The sequence below is a fragment of the Lissotriton helveticus genome, chromosome 4_1, assembly GCF_964261635.1.
Source record: "Lissotriton helveticus chromosome 4_1, aLisHel1.1, whole genome shotgun sequence".
Taxonomy (NCBI): Eukaryota; Metazoa; Chordata; class Amphibia; order Caudata; family Salamandridae; genus Lissotriton; species Lissotriton helveticus.
In genome coordinates this window covers 100,986,099-100,999,817 of record NC_136063.1, presented here as the reverse complement: position 1 = coordinate 100,999,817, position 13,719 = coordinate 100,986,099, and the positions used below count along the sequence as shown (strand labels likewise).

Here is a 13,719-nt window from a genome sequence, read left to right as displayed (position 1 = left end):
CTGTCTGCGGCTTTCGGGATCCATCCCTTAGCCGTTTCCATGATATCGCATACCATATACTCTTAAGTGCATTATAATCCTCGCGGTTATATGCCAACTCTGGTATCGCTTTATCAAAACATGTCGAGTAAGGTGTCATACGAATTGGAATACTAACCCCTCGCCAATTCTGGCGACGGGGTTAGCATTCCACCCTTCTAGAGGGACACGACATGTATGTAACCCCTAACCCCGGTTAAAGTCAACAAGAGCCTCAGCTCCACAAAATGGATGCTGCCACCGAGACACAAGTCTGCCCTCCTGCTGCTGGGAGTCCTCCCAGAGCAGGAGATAAGGACAAAGGGTTTCCTGCCAGGGGCGGTGCCAGCACCGTCCCAGACAAGATTTTGTGTATTGTAGGTAGGCAGGGCTTCAGAGGAAGGTGACTGCACGTGGCACCCCGGTGCTCACTGTGCATAGGCTGGCTTGAACCAGTTCCAGGGACACTCCAGACCCTGTGCTGGGGAAAAGCCCGCCAAGGAAGTGGGTGTAACCACCCCCCTCCTGGTCCCACCCATAGGGCAGGACCTAGTCGCGTGCCAGCCCCCTTTTCCCAGATAAAGGTAGGGACTGGCCCCCTTCCAAATCAGATCATCTTTGGAATCAAGACACGACTTTCTACGAAAGGACTTCAAGATTTCCTTCTTCAAGATTCTCCCTTGTGGCTAAGGAGTAGTCACCCTGCGTCCGCAGGCACCATCAAGAACACTGCGGTCTGCTGCACGTCCTTCCTCCGGAATCCGACTGCCCAACTCGACAAGACCCGGCTTCCCTGGCACCTCCGACCTCTACTCACCTCTACAGCCAAGCTGAGAACCGTGAGTGCGACGAGACCTCAAGGGACCGACTATTGCCAAGACTGCACGACTTCTGCACAGCAAGCCCGCCGAGTAATTTCCTGGTGAGTGCTTTGGGGTCCGAGAAGCCCTGACCCTGAGCAGCTCCAGCACCGAAGAGTAGCCCCCCAGCATCTCCACGATCGGCGTGGGGCCCTTCTGCTTTTTGCTGCTCACCGCGTTGTTTGGCTACTAGCCCGCTGGCTTGTGGCCTTCTGAACGACGCCCGACGACATCACTGCTGCTGGTCTGGTTGCTCCAGACTGGCCCTTGCTCCCTTCCCGAAGAGGAGCACCCCGGACCCTCCTGGTCCACTCAAGACGCCATTTTGAGTCCACCGCGTGGGCTTGAATTAGCCAAGGCTTGTTGCCCAATCCTGGGTAACTTCGACGCCGACAGCTTCATCCATCGTGGGACAGATCGCCTCTCCATCCTGGTCGCCGACAACGCCTCCTGGTCCGTGAGATCTGCAGAGCCAGCGTCGCCCACTCACCTAGTCGAGGTGACTACCATCCGGTGCCCTCCTGGTGCCCACTGACTACTGGCTAGTAGTCACGAACTTGGTCCCCTCTGCTTTCAGGTATCATCCATCTTCGAGATCCAGGCTTGGATCCCCTCGAACTCTCTTCACTGGTCGCCTGCCAGCATCTTTCTTCCAGGCTCCTGGTTCGTCTACGAGGATTCCCGACGTCTTTTGAGACCTATGCAGCTGCAGCCCCTGGGCTAGGTAACTTCGGCATTTCGGTGCCCCAGCATAGCCTCACTATCCAAGGGTCAGGATCCACTGTCGTTTTCTCCCTACCAGGTCGGGTTCGCCCGTGAACACTAACTTTAACTTTACTAGCTTCCATAGACTTTGTCCCGCATCCCGCGTGAGAGTGCGCACTCTGCACCCGAGTCCCCTAGGCCTCCTAGAAGTAATCTAACGATTCTATAGTCAAGTCCTAGCGATTCCAAAGCCTATTAGTACTGTACTTACCTGCTAGTAATTTCGCATTCCACTTTTAGAGTATATGGTTTTTCGTGCCCCTCGGGCATTTGTGTATACTGTGCCAACGTAAGTATTTTCGTAAGAGTTTTTTTGTGTGCCTAGCACCCTGTCCTCATAAAGAGTACAGGGTTGTTGTGATTCTAATAAATACACTGTTTATTTTCATAACACTTGTGTGGTGTCCTTTCACTGGGTGTTCAAGGGGTAATGTGATGGTAAAACAGCTGGCTTAACACGCCCTCTAGAGTCTTAGCCTTAGACTGCTCGTATCCATGCTACTAGGATAGCTGGTCTATAAGGTTGACGTACAACCAATCATCAATAAGGGTTGTTTGGACTGATATATAGTGATCACTAGAATAGTGAGCACTGCACATCAGGCCAACTTCTCACATTGGTGAGCAGCGGTTGGGATTTGAGCTTGCTGTTGTTTTACCACACATATCCTAAGAATATCTTGTGAAAGATCACATAAGTACTAAAGGTACATATAACTTAGCTTAGCATACTCTGAGTTCTACTGAACCAGCTGTTGTAGCTCCTAGGGCCTAGCACACCCTAAACTACAACTCTAGCAAGGGATCAGTAGGCAAACATATAGTGTAGGTAAGTGCACCACTTACACCTCACTAGAAAAGCATGTCTAACCATGGAGAGTCCACTGAGACTCCCCTGGTAAGTGTTGACCCTCCACAGGTCACTTCCAGATATGCAGCTCTCAGTTTCCAGGAGATGAGACAGATCTGTGTCTCCAGGAAACTGAAGCAGGGGTCTAACCCCACCATTCCCTTTCTGATAGGTCTCTTAGAGACATATGATGCCAGAAAGATTTCTCAGTTACATGAGAATATGCCAGCCTTAGAAGGAACCTCTGGGGATCCAGACCTCCCCAACACTGCTACAGCAGTTGAGGGAGAGGAGGATCAGGAGGAACTCTCTGGGGATGAGGTAGACAAAGGTCTTGAGGTAGTCAGAAGGCTAACCAGGGCCAACTTAGACTTACTTGGGCTAGGATCTGGGGGACCCCCAGTACTAACCCTAAGTGGGCCTAACCTTGGAGTTAGGAGAGATAGATCTCTTTCTAGGGACTCCAATAGATCTCTGCACTCTAATGCCTCTTCTCAGGGGAGAAGGAATCCTCCACAGAGGAGATTTACTTCCCCTCAGAGAAGGGAGCATGAGGCTAGGATGAGACAAGCTGAACTGAGGATTGAAAGGGAAGAACTTGCCCTGGCCAAAGAGAAGCTTGCCTTTGCTAGAGAGCAGCAGATGAGTGGGTTAGCACCCACTGGTGGCAGCAATCTCCCAAGAGAAAAAGAGAAGGGTTTAGATACTAAACACCTGACTAAGATAGTGCCCCCCTTTAAACAAGGGGATGACATCCAGAAATGGATGGCTGCTTTGGAGAGGGCCTGCACTGTGCAGTGCATTCCCCAGAGTCAGTGGGCAGCTATACTGTGGCTCTCCTTTGATGGTAAAGGTAGAGATAAGCTCCTCACTACAAGAGTGGAGGATGCTAATGATTACCAGGTCCTGAAAAATGCACTGGTTGATGGGTTTGGCTTAACCACTGAGCAGTACAGGTTGCTGTTCAGAGACACCCAGAAAACTCAGTCTCAGGACTGGTCTGACTTTGTTGATTGTGCCACTAAGGCTTTGGAAGGCTGGCTACTGGGTAGTAAGGTTACTGATTTCAAAGGATTGTATAATCTAATTATGAGAGAGCAAGTCTTAAATAATTGTCAGAACCAGTTATTACACCAGCACCTGGTAGACTCTGATCTGACCTCTCCACAACAATTGGGTAAGAGGGCAGACAAATGGGTCAGAACCAGGATTAGGCCCAAGAACCAAGGTGGTGACCAGAAAAAGGAATCAACCAAGCCTCAAGAGAAGGGTGGGAATAAATCTCCAGATCAAACCACATCAGGGCCCCAAAAATCCTCTGAGGGGGGTGGGTCCCAGAATCCTTCCAATAACCAGAAGAAACCTTATTGTTATCCCTGTAAACAGGTGGGTCATTTGAAAACTGACAGCAGTTGCCCCAAGAACAACAATAAGGAGAACATACCCCCAAGTAACATTCCCAAGCCTCCTGTTACTACTAGTAGTAATCCCCCAGGTGGTGGGAGTGCCCCCAAGAATTTGGGTGCATTTACTTTGGGAGTTCCTGGGGACTCTGGCCTAACCAGGTCCCCAAACTTAGATACTCTTGTCTGTGAGACTGGCATGGGGTTTGCCAACTTCACAACTTGTCCCAACACTTTGGGCAAGTACAGACAGGAGCCCCTCATCAATGGTATAAAAGTTGAGGCCTATAGAGATACAGGGGCTAGCATCACTATGGTGACTGAGAGTCTAGTCCCCTCAAGGCAACTTTTGCCTGGTGCCACATACCAGGCGACCAATATTGATGGAGTACAGAGAGATCATCCCATGGCAGTGGTCAATCTCAGCTGGGGAGGTGTCACTGGCCACGAGAGTGGCAGTGTCACCAAACTTGCCTGTAGATTGCCTACTGGGGAATGATTTAGAGCTCTCAGCCTGGGCTGAAGTAGAGCAAGAAACCCATTCTAAAATGGTAAACATCCATGGTAAGGTTAGTGGGGCAGTGATAGCCACAGCCCCAGTCCAAGATATCCTCCCTGAACAGGTCAGGAGGGTTGTGCCAGTCACAACCCAATCTCAGACAACTTCCTTCCCAGAACAGGTTGTCAAGGCTGTAATGGTAACAGCCCACACCCAAACTGAGCCCCCTCCTGAAAAGGTTGGGAGAGTTGTGATGGCCACAGCTCAAACTCAGACAGATAGTGTTGTGAAGCCTGAAACTATGGATCACTCCACTCAGACAGAGAGCATTGAGGAGGAAGAGAAATCTCCCTCCCACCAGACTTTAGGAAAAGATCAGCCTCCTCAGGGAACTGATCTGACCCCTTGTGAAGAAACTGCCACAGAGGTAGTCAGGCCTAGCCTGGCAGAACCCCTGATGTCAGTGGACCCTTCCAAGGTGGGACCCAGTCTGGAGCAGGTAACCTGCCCCTCTCTACCCTGCCTCAGTCAGCCCAGGGCTGTAGAGGTCAGGGAGGCCAGTGTTGGACCCCAAGGGGCCCCCTGTCCAAAAGAATTTCCCAATCAGCAGATTAAGGGCACTGAAGCTAGTAGTCCTAGCCAAGTGAAAATAAAACATACTCCTGAGGGATCCCCCTTAAAATTAGTTAGGGACCTCCCACAGATGGACACTGTTGGGCACAGCCAAACTTGGGACCTGAGGGCCCCAGACCTGACCTGTCCCTCCAGTAAGCCAAACAGAGGGACCCAACCTCCAGCTGTAGGTAGCCAGAGGTTGACCCTGAGAGCCCAAAACAACTCAGTCTTGGAAAGAAAGGCCTCTATGGTGGAAAATGATTGGAGGAAGCTGAGCCCAAAATTAGTGGAGCCTCACTTCAGTACTCCATTTCAGCACCAGCCTTTTACTTTGCCAAAACTCACCACAGGTAGAGATTCCCTATGGTGGAGACCCTCAGACACCCTTAGGGTGAGGGATTGCTTAGTGGACCATGAGATAGGGGGTAACCATGCCAGTGCTGGTACTTCCTTATATGGCCACTCAGGCAATATAGGCTTACCTGGCAAGGCTAGCCTTATCTCCTTTCGTTTGGGGGGGGGGGTTATGTAGGAAGGTAGATCCCTGACTATGGTTGCCCCCAACTTTTTGCCTGGTGTTTTGCTGGTTTTCTGACTTAGTTGACCTGGGACCCTGCTATTCAGGGCCCCAGGCCTACTGCTCTCTCTGTAAAATGGATTCCATGTACCTTAGGTACATATCTAAATTGGATACTGAGTCACCTTATCAGTCCCTGTACAGTGTACCTTAGGTACCCAGGGCATAGGTGTACCCAGGGCCTACCAGGGGCTGCAGCATGTATTATGCCACCCCTGGCTGGCCATCCAAATCTGACACAACTGGCTGCACGACAGCTGGGGCAAGGTGGTGTACTCACCCTTTGCTTTAGATATAGTATACCTATATCTAACCCTAAAATGGACACACAGATCTCCTATCAGTCACTCCTATGGCAGGCCTTAACAATCCTGAAGGCAGAGTGCTTGGAATCGTGTGAGATGGTGCTCTGGCATGAGCTGAGCCTGTCTGCGGCTTTCGGGATCCATCCCTTAGCCGTTTCCATGATATCGCATACCATATACTCTTAAGTGCATTATATTCCTCGCGGTTATATGCCAACTCTGGTATCGCTTTATCAAAACATGTCGAGTAAGGTGTCATACGAATTGGAATACTAACCCCTCGCCAATTCTGGCGACGGGGTTAGCATTCCACCCTTCTAGAGGGACACAACATGTATGTAACCCCTAACCCCGGTTAAAGTCAAACAGAGCCTCAGCTCCACAAAATGGATGCTGCCACCGAGACACAAGTCTGCCCTCCTGCTGCTGGGAGTCCTCCCAGAGCAGGAGATAAGGACAAAGGGTTTCCTGCCAGGGGCGGTGCCAGCACCGTCCCAGACAGGAGTTTGTGTATTGTAGGTAGGCAGGGCTTCAGAGGAAGGTGACTGCACGTGGCACCCCGGTGCTCACTGTGCATAGGCTGGCTTGAACCAGTTCCAGGGACACTCCAGACCCTGTGCTGGGGAAAAGCCTGCCAAGGAAGTGGGTGTAACCACCCCCTCCTGGTCCCACCCATAGGGCAGGACCCAGTCGCGTGCCAGCCCCCTTTTCCCAGATAAAGGTAGGGACTGGCCCCCTTCCAAATCAGATCATCTTTGGAATCAAGACACAACTTTCTACGAAAGGACTTCAAGATTTACTTCTTCAAGATTCTCCCTTGTGGCTAAGGAGTAGTCACCCTGCGTCCGCAGGCACCATCAAGAACACTGCGGTCTGCTGCACGTCCTTCCTCCGGAATCCGACTGCCCAGCTCGACAAGACCCGGCTTCCCTGGCACCTCCGACCTCTACTCACCTCTACAGCCAAGTTGAGAACCGTGAGTGCGACGAGACCTCAAGGGACCGACTATTGCCAAGACTGCACGACTTCTGCACAGCAAGCCCGCCGAGTAATTTCCTGGTGAGTGCTTTGGGGTCCGAGAAGCCCCGACCCTGAGCAGCTCCAGCACCGAAGAGTAGCCCCCCAGCATCTCCACGATCGGCGTGGGGCCCTTCTGCTTTTTGCTGCTCACTGCGTTGTTTGGCTACTAGCCCGCTGGCTTGTGGCCTTCTGAACGACGCCCGACGACATCACTGCTGCTGGTCTGGTTGCTCCAGACTGGCCCTTGCTCCCTTCCCGAAGAGGAGCACCCCGGACCCTCCTGGTCCACTCAAGACGCCATTTTGAGTCCACCGCGTGGGCTTGAATTAGCCAAGGCTTGTTGCCCAATCCTGGGTAACTTCGACGCCGACAGCTTCATCCATCGTGGGACAGCTCGCCTCTCCATCCTGGTCGCCGACAACGCCTCCTGGTCCGTGAGATCTGCAGAGCCAGCGTCGCCCACTCACCTAGTCGAGGTGACTACCATCCGGTGCCCTCCTGGTGCCCACTGACTACTGGCTAGTAGTCACGAACTTGGCCCCTCTGCTTTCAGGTATCATCCATCTTCGAGATCCAGGCTTGGATCCCCTCGAACTCTCTTCACTGGTCGCCTGCCAGCATCTTTCTTCCAGGCTCCTGGTTCGTCTACGAGGATTCCCGACGTCTTTTGAGACCTATGCAGCTGCAGCCCCTGGGCTAGGTAACTTCGGCATTTCGGTGCCCCAGCATAGCCTCACTATCCAAGGGTCAGGATCCACTGTCGTTTTCTCCCTACCAGGTCGGGTTCGCCCGTGAACACTAACTTTAACTTTACTAGCTTCCTTAGACTTTGTCCCGCATCCCGCGTGAGAGTGCGCACTCTGCACCCGAGTCCCCTAGGCCTCCTAGAAGTAATCTAACGATTCTATAGTCAAGTCCTAGCGATTCCAAAGCCTATTAGTACTGTACTTACCTGCTAGTAATTTCGCATTCCACTTTTAGAGTATATGGTTTTTCGTGCCCCTCGGGCATTTGTTTATACTGTGCTAACTTAAGTATTTTCGTAAGAGTTTTGTTGTGTGCCTAGCACCCTGTCCTCATAAAGAGTACAGGGTTGTTGTGATTCTAATAAATACACTGTTTATTTTCATAACACTTGTGTGGTGTCCTTTCACTGGGTGTTCAAGGGGTAATGTGATGGTAAAACAGCTGGCTTAACACGCCCTCTAGAGTCTTAGCCTTAGACTGCTCGTATCCATGCTACTAGGATAGCTGGTCTATAAGGTTGACGTACAACCAATCATCAATAAGGGTTGTTTGGACTGATATATAGGGATCACTAGAATAGTGAGCACTGCACATCAGGCCAACTTCTCACAATAATCCTCTAATTTTAGATTTTAAAATCCCCGGTATCCATAAGGGCAATTTATCACCGCAATCTGTTATACCTAATAGGGCTACCCTGTCATCTAACAGACGCAGGGTAAGATGGGACAAGTTGGCCAAAAATCCTAATGGGTTAGCTAAATTGTACACTCAGGTAATCCCAGTATTGGATGATGTAGCTGCTCTTACTGAACAGCATCTTGTGAATGATTTTCATGAAAGGTTGGGAAAACTTAACAATGTATTAATAAGCACCCTCTCAGAAATTTTAAATCCCCCAGGTCCATGTGCAGGAGGGGTGGTAAGGAAGCCATCCTGGTACAACAAGGCATGTAGACGGGCGAAAAGTGAGCTACTTGTGGCACTAAAACCGTAGAGATCTTATAAAAACCAGGAGGCAAGTGTACCGGAACCTCATTCGCCATGCTAAGATCGAATGGGAGAATGAGAATTGGTTAAAGTTAACACTGGCTCTTGCGGTTAAAGACGCACGAAAGTTCTGGCAAATTGTGAGCACTGGCTCAGTTGAACCAGAGCTGGCAGTAGCACCTAATATTGCTGCTGAGGTCTGGGAAGAACACTTTGCTAGATTGTACGAGGGGGATATCTCCAGCACGAATATCCCCTCGCCTGATGTTGCGAACACTCTTGTCTCTGTCTCGTTTGAGCTTAGGTTCACCTTAGGTGAGGTCCGGGCGGCTATAGCTAAGCTCCCCGCGGGAAAAGCCCCAGGGCTGGATAAGGTCCCGGGGGACCTCTATAAACAGGAACCCGAGATATGGGGCCCCCTATCTCTTAAAATGTTTTAATGCAGTTCTTGGGGGGAATGGCACTTCCAAATACTTGGCTGGGAGCTGAGTTGGTCCCTATCTTCAAGAAGGGGTCGCCTTTGCTCCCAGCCAACTACAGGCCAATCAGCCTAATAGATGTATCTCAGAAACTTTTTGCCAGGCTGATTCTGGATCGCCTCTTGGACTGGGTTGAGGACTCTGAAATTTTAAGTGATTATCAAGCAGGCTTCAGAAGGAATGTATCCACCACTGACCAGATTTTCAGATTAAACATGCTTTTCTGGAAAACGGTCAAAGTGGAGGGCGGTTCGCTTTACACTGTTTTCGTAGACCTTCGTGCGGCCTTTGACTTGGTTCCACGAAGGAAACTTTGGAGTGTATTGGGGGATTTAGGCATCCCAACCCCTTTTTTAAATATCTTAATACGCCTCCATTCGCAGAATTTCGCACGGGTCAGGTGTGGGAGACAAGGCAATCTGTCATCAAGTTTCTCCGTTGGCAGGGGGGTAAGGCAGGGTTGCGTTTTGGCGCCAACCCTGTTTTGCCTCCATGTCAACGGAGTAATCACCCACCTGAATACGGTCCCCAACAGAGACGCCCCAAGGCTCGCTGGTTCAGGGATCTCTGCGATTATGTTCGCAGATGATACCGTGTTGCTGGCAAAGACTCCGTAGGGCATACAGCGAGTCTTGGATGGCTTTGTCTCATTTTGTCAAGATCGGGGACTAGAAATAAATACATCAAAAACGAAATTCATGATCTTTAATCCACCGAAAACATCTCGCCCAAACCCTGCTATAGGTGGTGTTCGTTTGGAAAGAGTGCAAACGTTTGAATACTTGGGATTAACTCTTAATGAAAATATGACTTGGGTGCAACATCAGATTAAAACCCAATTAAAGCTCTCGCAAAAAGCAGGGGGGATTCTCAAACTCCTAAAACAAACTACGTCAAAACCTATTTGCCCACCTCTTGAAATCTATAAAATGCAGGCACGGGGAGCGGTGATCTATGGAGGGGAACTGTGGAGCCACAGTTGTCACCCAGAAATTACTGTCACGGAAAATAGGTTTCTTAGGCAGTTGGTATCTTTGCCCGCTAGTACGCCCCTACTTCCCCTTAGGTTGGACCTGGGATTGAGATCACTCAAGGAGGAACCAGGACTTAAGCCTCTAACTTTCTGGAGGCGTCTCTGGGTAACCCCTGAACTCGCCAGCTACAGGCACGAGCTTGCAGAATTGTTCAAATTCCCCCTTGCTGAAATATATCAGGCAGGAATTTGATAGGCTGGTTGCCCTTTACTATGGACTAACCCTGAACAAGCGTGCAGGGGTATATCCCGTAAGGAGCTAGTTAGTCTGTATTATGATCATAATTTGTCTGCCTGCTTAACGAATGCCCAAATGGGGACAATGACGAGCACATTCTTGGCACTAAAAGATCACTACACATTAGAGTCTTCTTATGATACCTTCATCCCTAATGGTCATAGGAAGTTGTACCTCCAATGGAGATATGACTCCCTACCAATAAGAGCCCTCACCAGCCGTTGGTGCCCCAATGCTCCCAGAAACTGCCCAGTCGTGCATTAGGGAATTAGAGAATGAGTTGCACATGGTCTTCTTCTGCCCTTCCTACCAGATTCCTAGGAAGAAGTGGATCATCCCTATCTGCAAAAACTTGGGGATTAGGCAGTGTTTTCACTCCTATCGAATATTAAAAACCGATTTATCCCCAATAATTTATTTTTGCTGTTACGAAATTCCTGGCTGCCATGTGGAATATCAGAAGAAAGTAAGTGGTAAAATGAGATCAAATGTACTCGCGCACAATGCGTGGGTGTTTCGGGGGTATTGGTGACCAGAGGTTCTCCTGGCTGATTGTCCTTTTAACTTTAGATAATGTTTTTATGAAGAATGAATTTTACAGCACTTTACACTTTTGTATTTTTTAAACAACTGTAATGAATTATGCTGAAATTTTATTGTGTATTCTTTTATGACCTCTTTTTTGTCGAAATAAAGACGAAATGAATGAATGAACAATAAGCGAGTTGCATTAGGGGATTCTGGTGATTACATATTCAACAGTTACCTGCTTATTGGATAGGAACACAGATACTTATGAGAAGTTAAGTTGATATTAGTAGTTCTATCGTTATCTGGGCATCTTAGTCTCTTTAAGGGACTTCTTCAAGATGGTATGGATTCATCTAGGCAAGTCGTGCATGCTGGCCTAGGTAGCATGTCTGTAGTAGTGTGCTCCATGGAGCAATCAGTATTCTTAAGAATGTATGTTTGGATGAGAACTTCACGTTTCTAGAATGATCTAGAAATATTATTGATTGGTGAAAGAAAGGTGTCAGCTGTGTCACTTTAAAAAGTGTTGTGCTACTGACAGGTTTTGTAGCCTGCTTCCAGCCTTCATAGATTTCACAGGGCGTTCAAAAGATTCCGAGGTTTCACTCACCAGTGTACGAAAAAAGCAGCCCCTGTAAAAGCTTCAGACTCTTTCTCAGTTCCGTAAAGGCTGCTGAGTGGAATGAGGTCAAAAGGATTGAGTTTCCTTTTCCTTCTCCTTTACCATGCCTTAGGAGACCACTATGATTCCTCTCAGGGTTGTGTTCATCTAATGCATGTTGAGATAACCTAACACCAAAACTCTTCAGTTCCTCCTCACCCCCACACGCAAACATTTTAGTTATGGAGATATTTGGTTTAGTAGAGAAAGGGGCTAGAGTTGGATCCTCCTTTTCAGAGAAATAGGGTTCTGTACATGCTATATTTTCTAATTCCAAGGGAAGGATGGGGTTTATGCCCTGGATTACATATACTTTATCTGAAAATACTCATGCAAAAAGGAAAAGTTCAAAATATCGACTGACAGATTGTTTTGACCGGCAAGAAGCTGGATTTTGTTTCTGGACCGCAAGGATGCTTATTTCCAAATACACATAGTTCAGTGGCCCAAACAGAATATGATTTGCCTCTAACTTGAAGCAACAGTTCTTGGCATTCCTCAGCTGAGGTTTCTGCTGTCCAAAAGACCAGCACAGACAATCTTTGTCACTTAAAATTCTGTTGTCACATGAATGAAGGTTCCTTCCCAAGAACAGTGAAAATGCAGCACCTCCCTGTAGCCATGTCAAGTATTCTAAAAGCTGCCTATCCTCACTTACAGTTTTTGTTACTGCACTATATTTATAGTTCACCCTCTGTGAAATAGTATTTAATGTTGAGAGCTGTTTGGAAGCATGAGTTGAAGATCAGCTGACTGAGCTCAAAAGAATACTAAAATAGTAGAAAGCTTTTTTTGTGCGATACAGAGTGTCTACAGGTTTTATAAGTAGATGTTGAGTGAGTTAGACAGGAAGGGGACAAGTATAATACTAACAATGAAAATCTGCTCATAACATCTGTATATTTGTCTGCTGATTTTCAGGGTAAGTGGGACTTATCCATATTATAGAAATTTTCACCATACAAAAAGGTCTGACTTTATGATGGCTCACAATGAAATTTTGAATGTTGCTGTAAACAAATTCCTCTTGGTACTAGAAAATATTTTACTAATGAGATAATGTAATTTTTCATGATGCATTTCTTTATGGCAGTTAGCACACACTTCAGTCAAATGTTTTTTTTGTTGTAAGTGCTATATCTACAGGGTATCTTTTGTCATATAATTACACTTTATGTTTTTAGGATGCCATCTTATTGCATGCATATTAATTTCTAATGATCTTTGTTTTTTTTTTATTGCTCAGGTTCTGGGAATCAAAGTAGAAACCAAGGTACAGTGTGGGGAAACCATGAGTTACTATATCTGAAAAGCTCTCCATTTCCCTCTTTCATTATCTCTTCTCTTTCTCTGCATCTCAAATCGAATGATAGGGAACAGCAAGTTACAGTCCCACTGGTAGCTGTTTCAGGGCAATTGTGAAGGAGCCTTATAAGTAGGAGAGCTCTAGAGGTGACAGTGAGCTTGAATTGAAGAGCATAACTACCCGCTGCTATGCATGAGTTTAAGTGGGTGTCTTGTAAAGATCAACCTTTTTTTTTTTAAGCGAGAAAGGCCACTTTGAAAGGACCCTTCCTGCAGAAGGTACCATTTGGAAACAGTCCTAAAAGCAGGAGGGTTTCAAGTAGTAATAGACTGGTTTATCTTACTAGTACATTGATGTGCAAACCAGCACCAAATTATATGAGTGTAATTGAGGCCAACACAAAGGAGGCTACAAGTTTGAGAGTAGACATAAACATAAACACTAAAGAAAACCAGAAGTATGTGATTTAAAGAGGGAAAAAGGACCTCTCTGCAGGGTATGCTTTTGAAAAGTGTTCTCTTTGAATATAACTTTTATTTGCAGCACAGTGTGGAAAACCTGCATGAAATGGTGGTCATGTTGGGTTTGCTTCTCCGTCAAGGAGCAGTCCTCCGCAGCACTGAAATTTCTTACCGCCTCATAATCTCTTTGTGAAGCTAGTCTAGAGGATGACAGTGCTTTGATGTAACCTGTTTCAGGCCTTGATCATGTGTAGATTGGTCTTTATTGCCTTTTATCTCTTGCATACCATTAAGTGTAATGGGGTAACCCTGTAACCCACAGAACCTGGGCGGGTAATTAAATTGTTTGTTTTATCTCTAG

At 47.7% G+C, this 13,719-nt stretch overlaps 1 protein-coding gene across 5 annotated transcripts in view; it reads left to right on the top strand.

The window, feature by feature from the left end:
• Positions 1-13,719, top strand: part of MROH1 (maestro heat like repeat family member 1) — a 2,054,050-nt gene that overhangs the window by 1,108,318 nt on the left and 932,013 nt on the right. For 4 of the 5 annotated variants that reach the window (XM_078686513.1, XM_078686514.1, XM_078686515.1 and 1 more), the window contains one exon: positions 12,838-12,864. The exons of the other annotated variant lie outside the window; for it this stretch is intronic. In XM_078686513.1, coding sequence (XP_078542639.1) covers positions 12,838-12,864 — 27 coding nt within the window. The remainder of the gene's footprint in view (positions 1-12,837; positions 12,865-13,719) is intronic. 5 annotated transcript variants of the gene reach the window in all.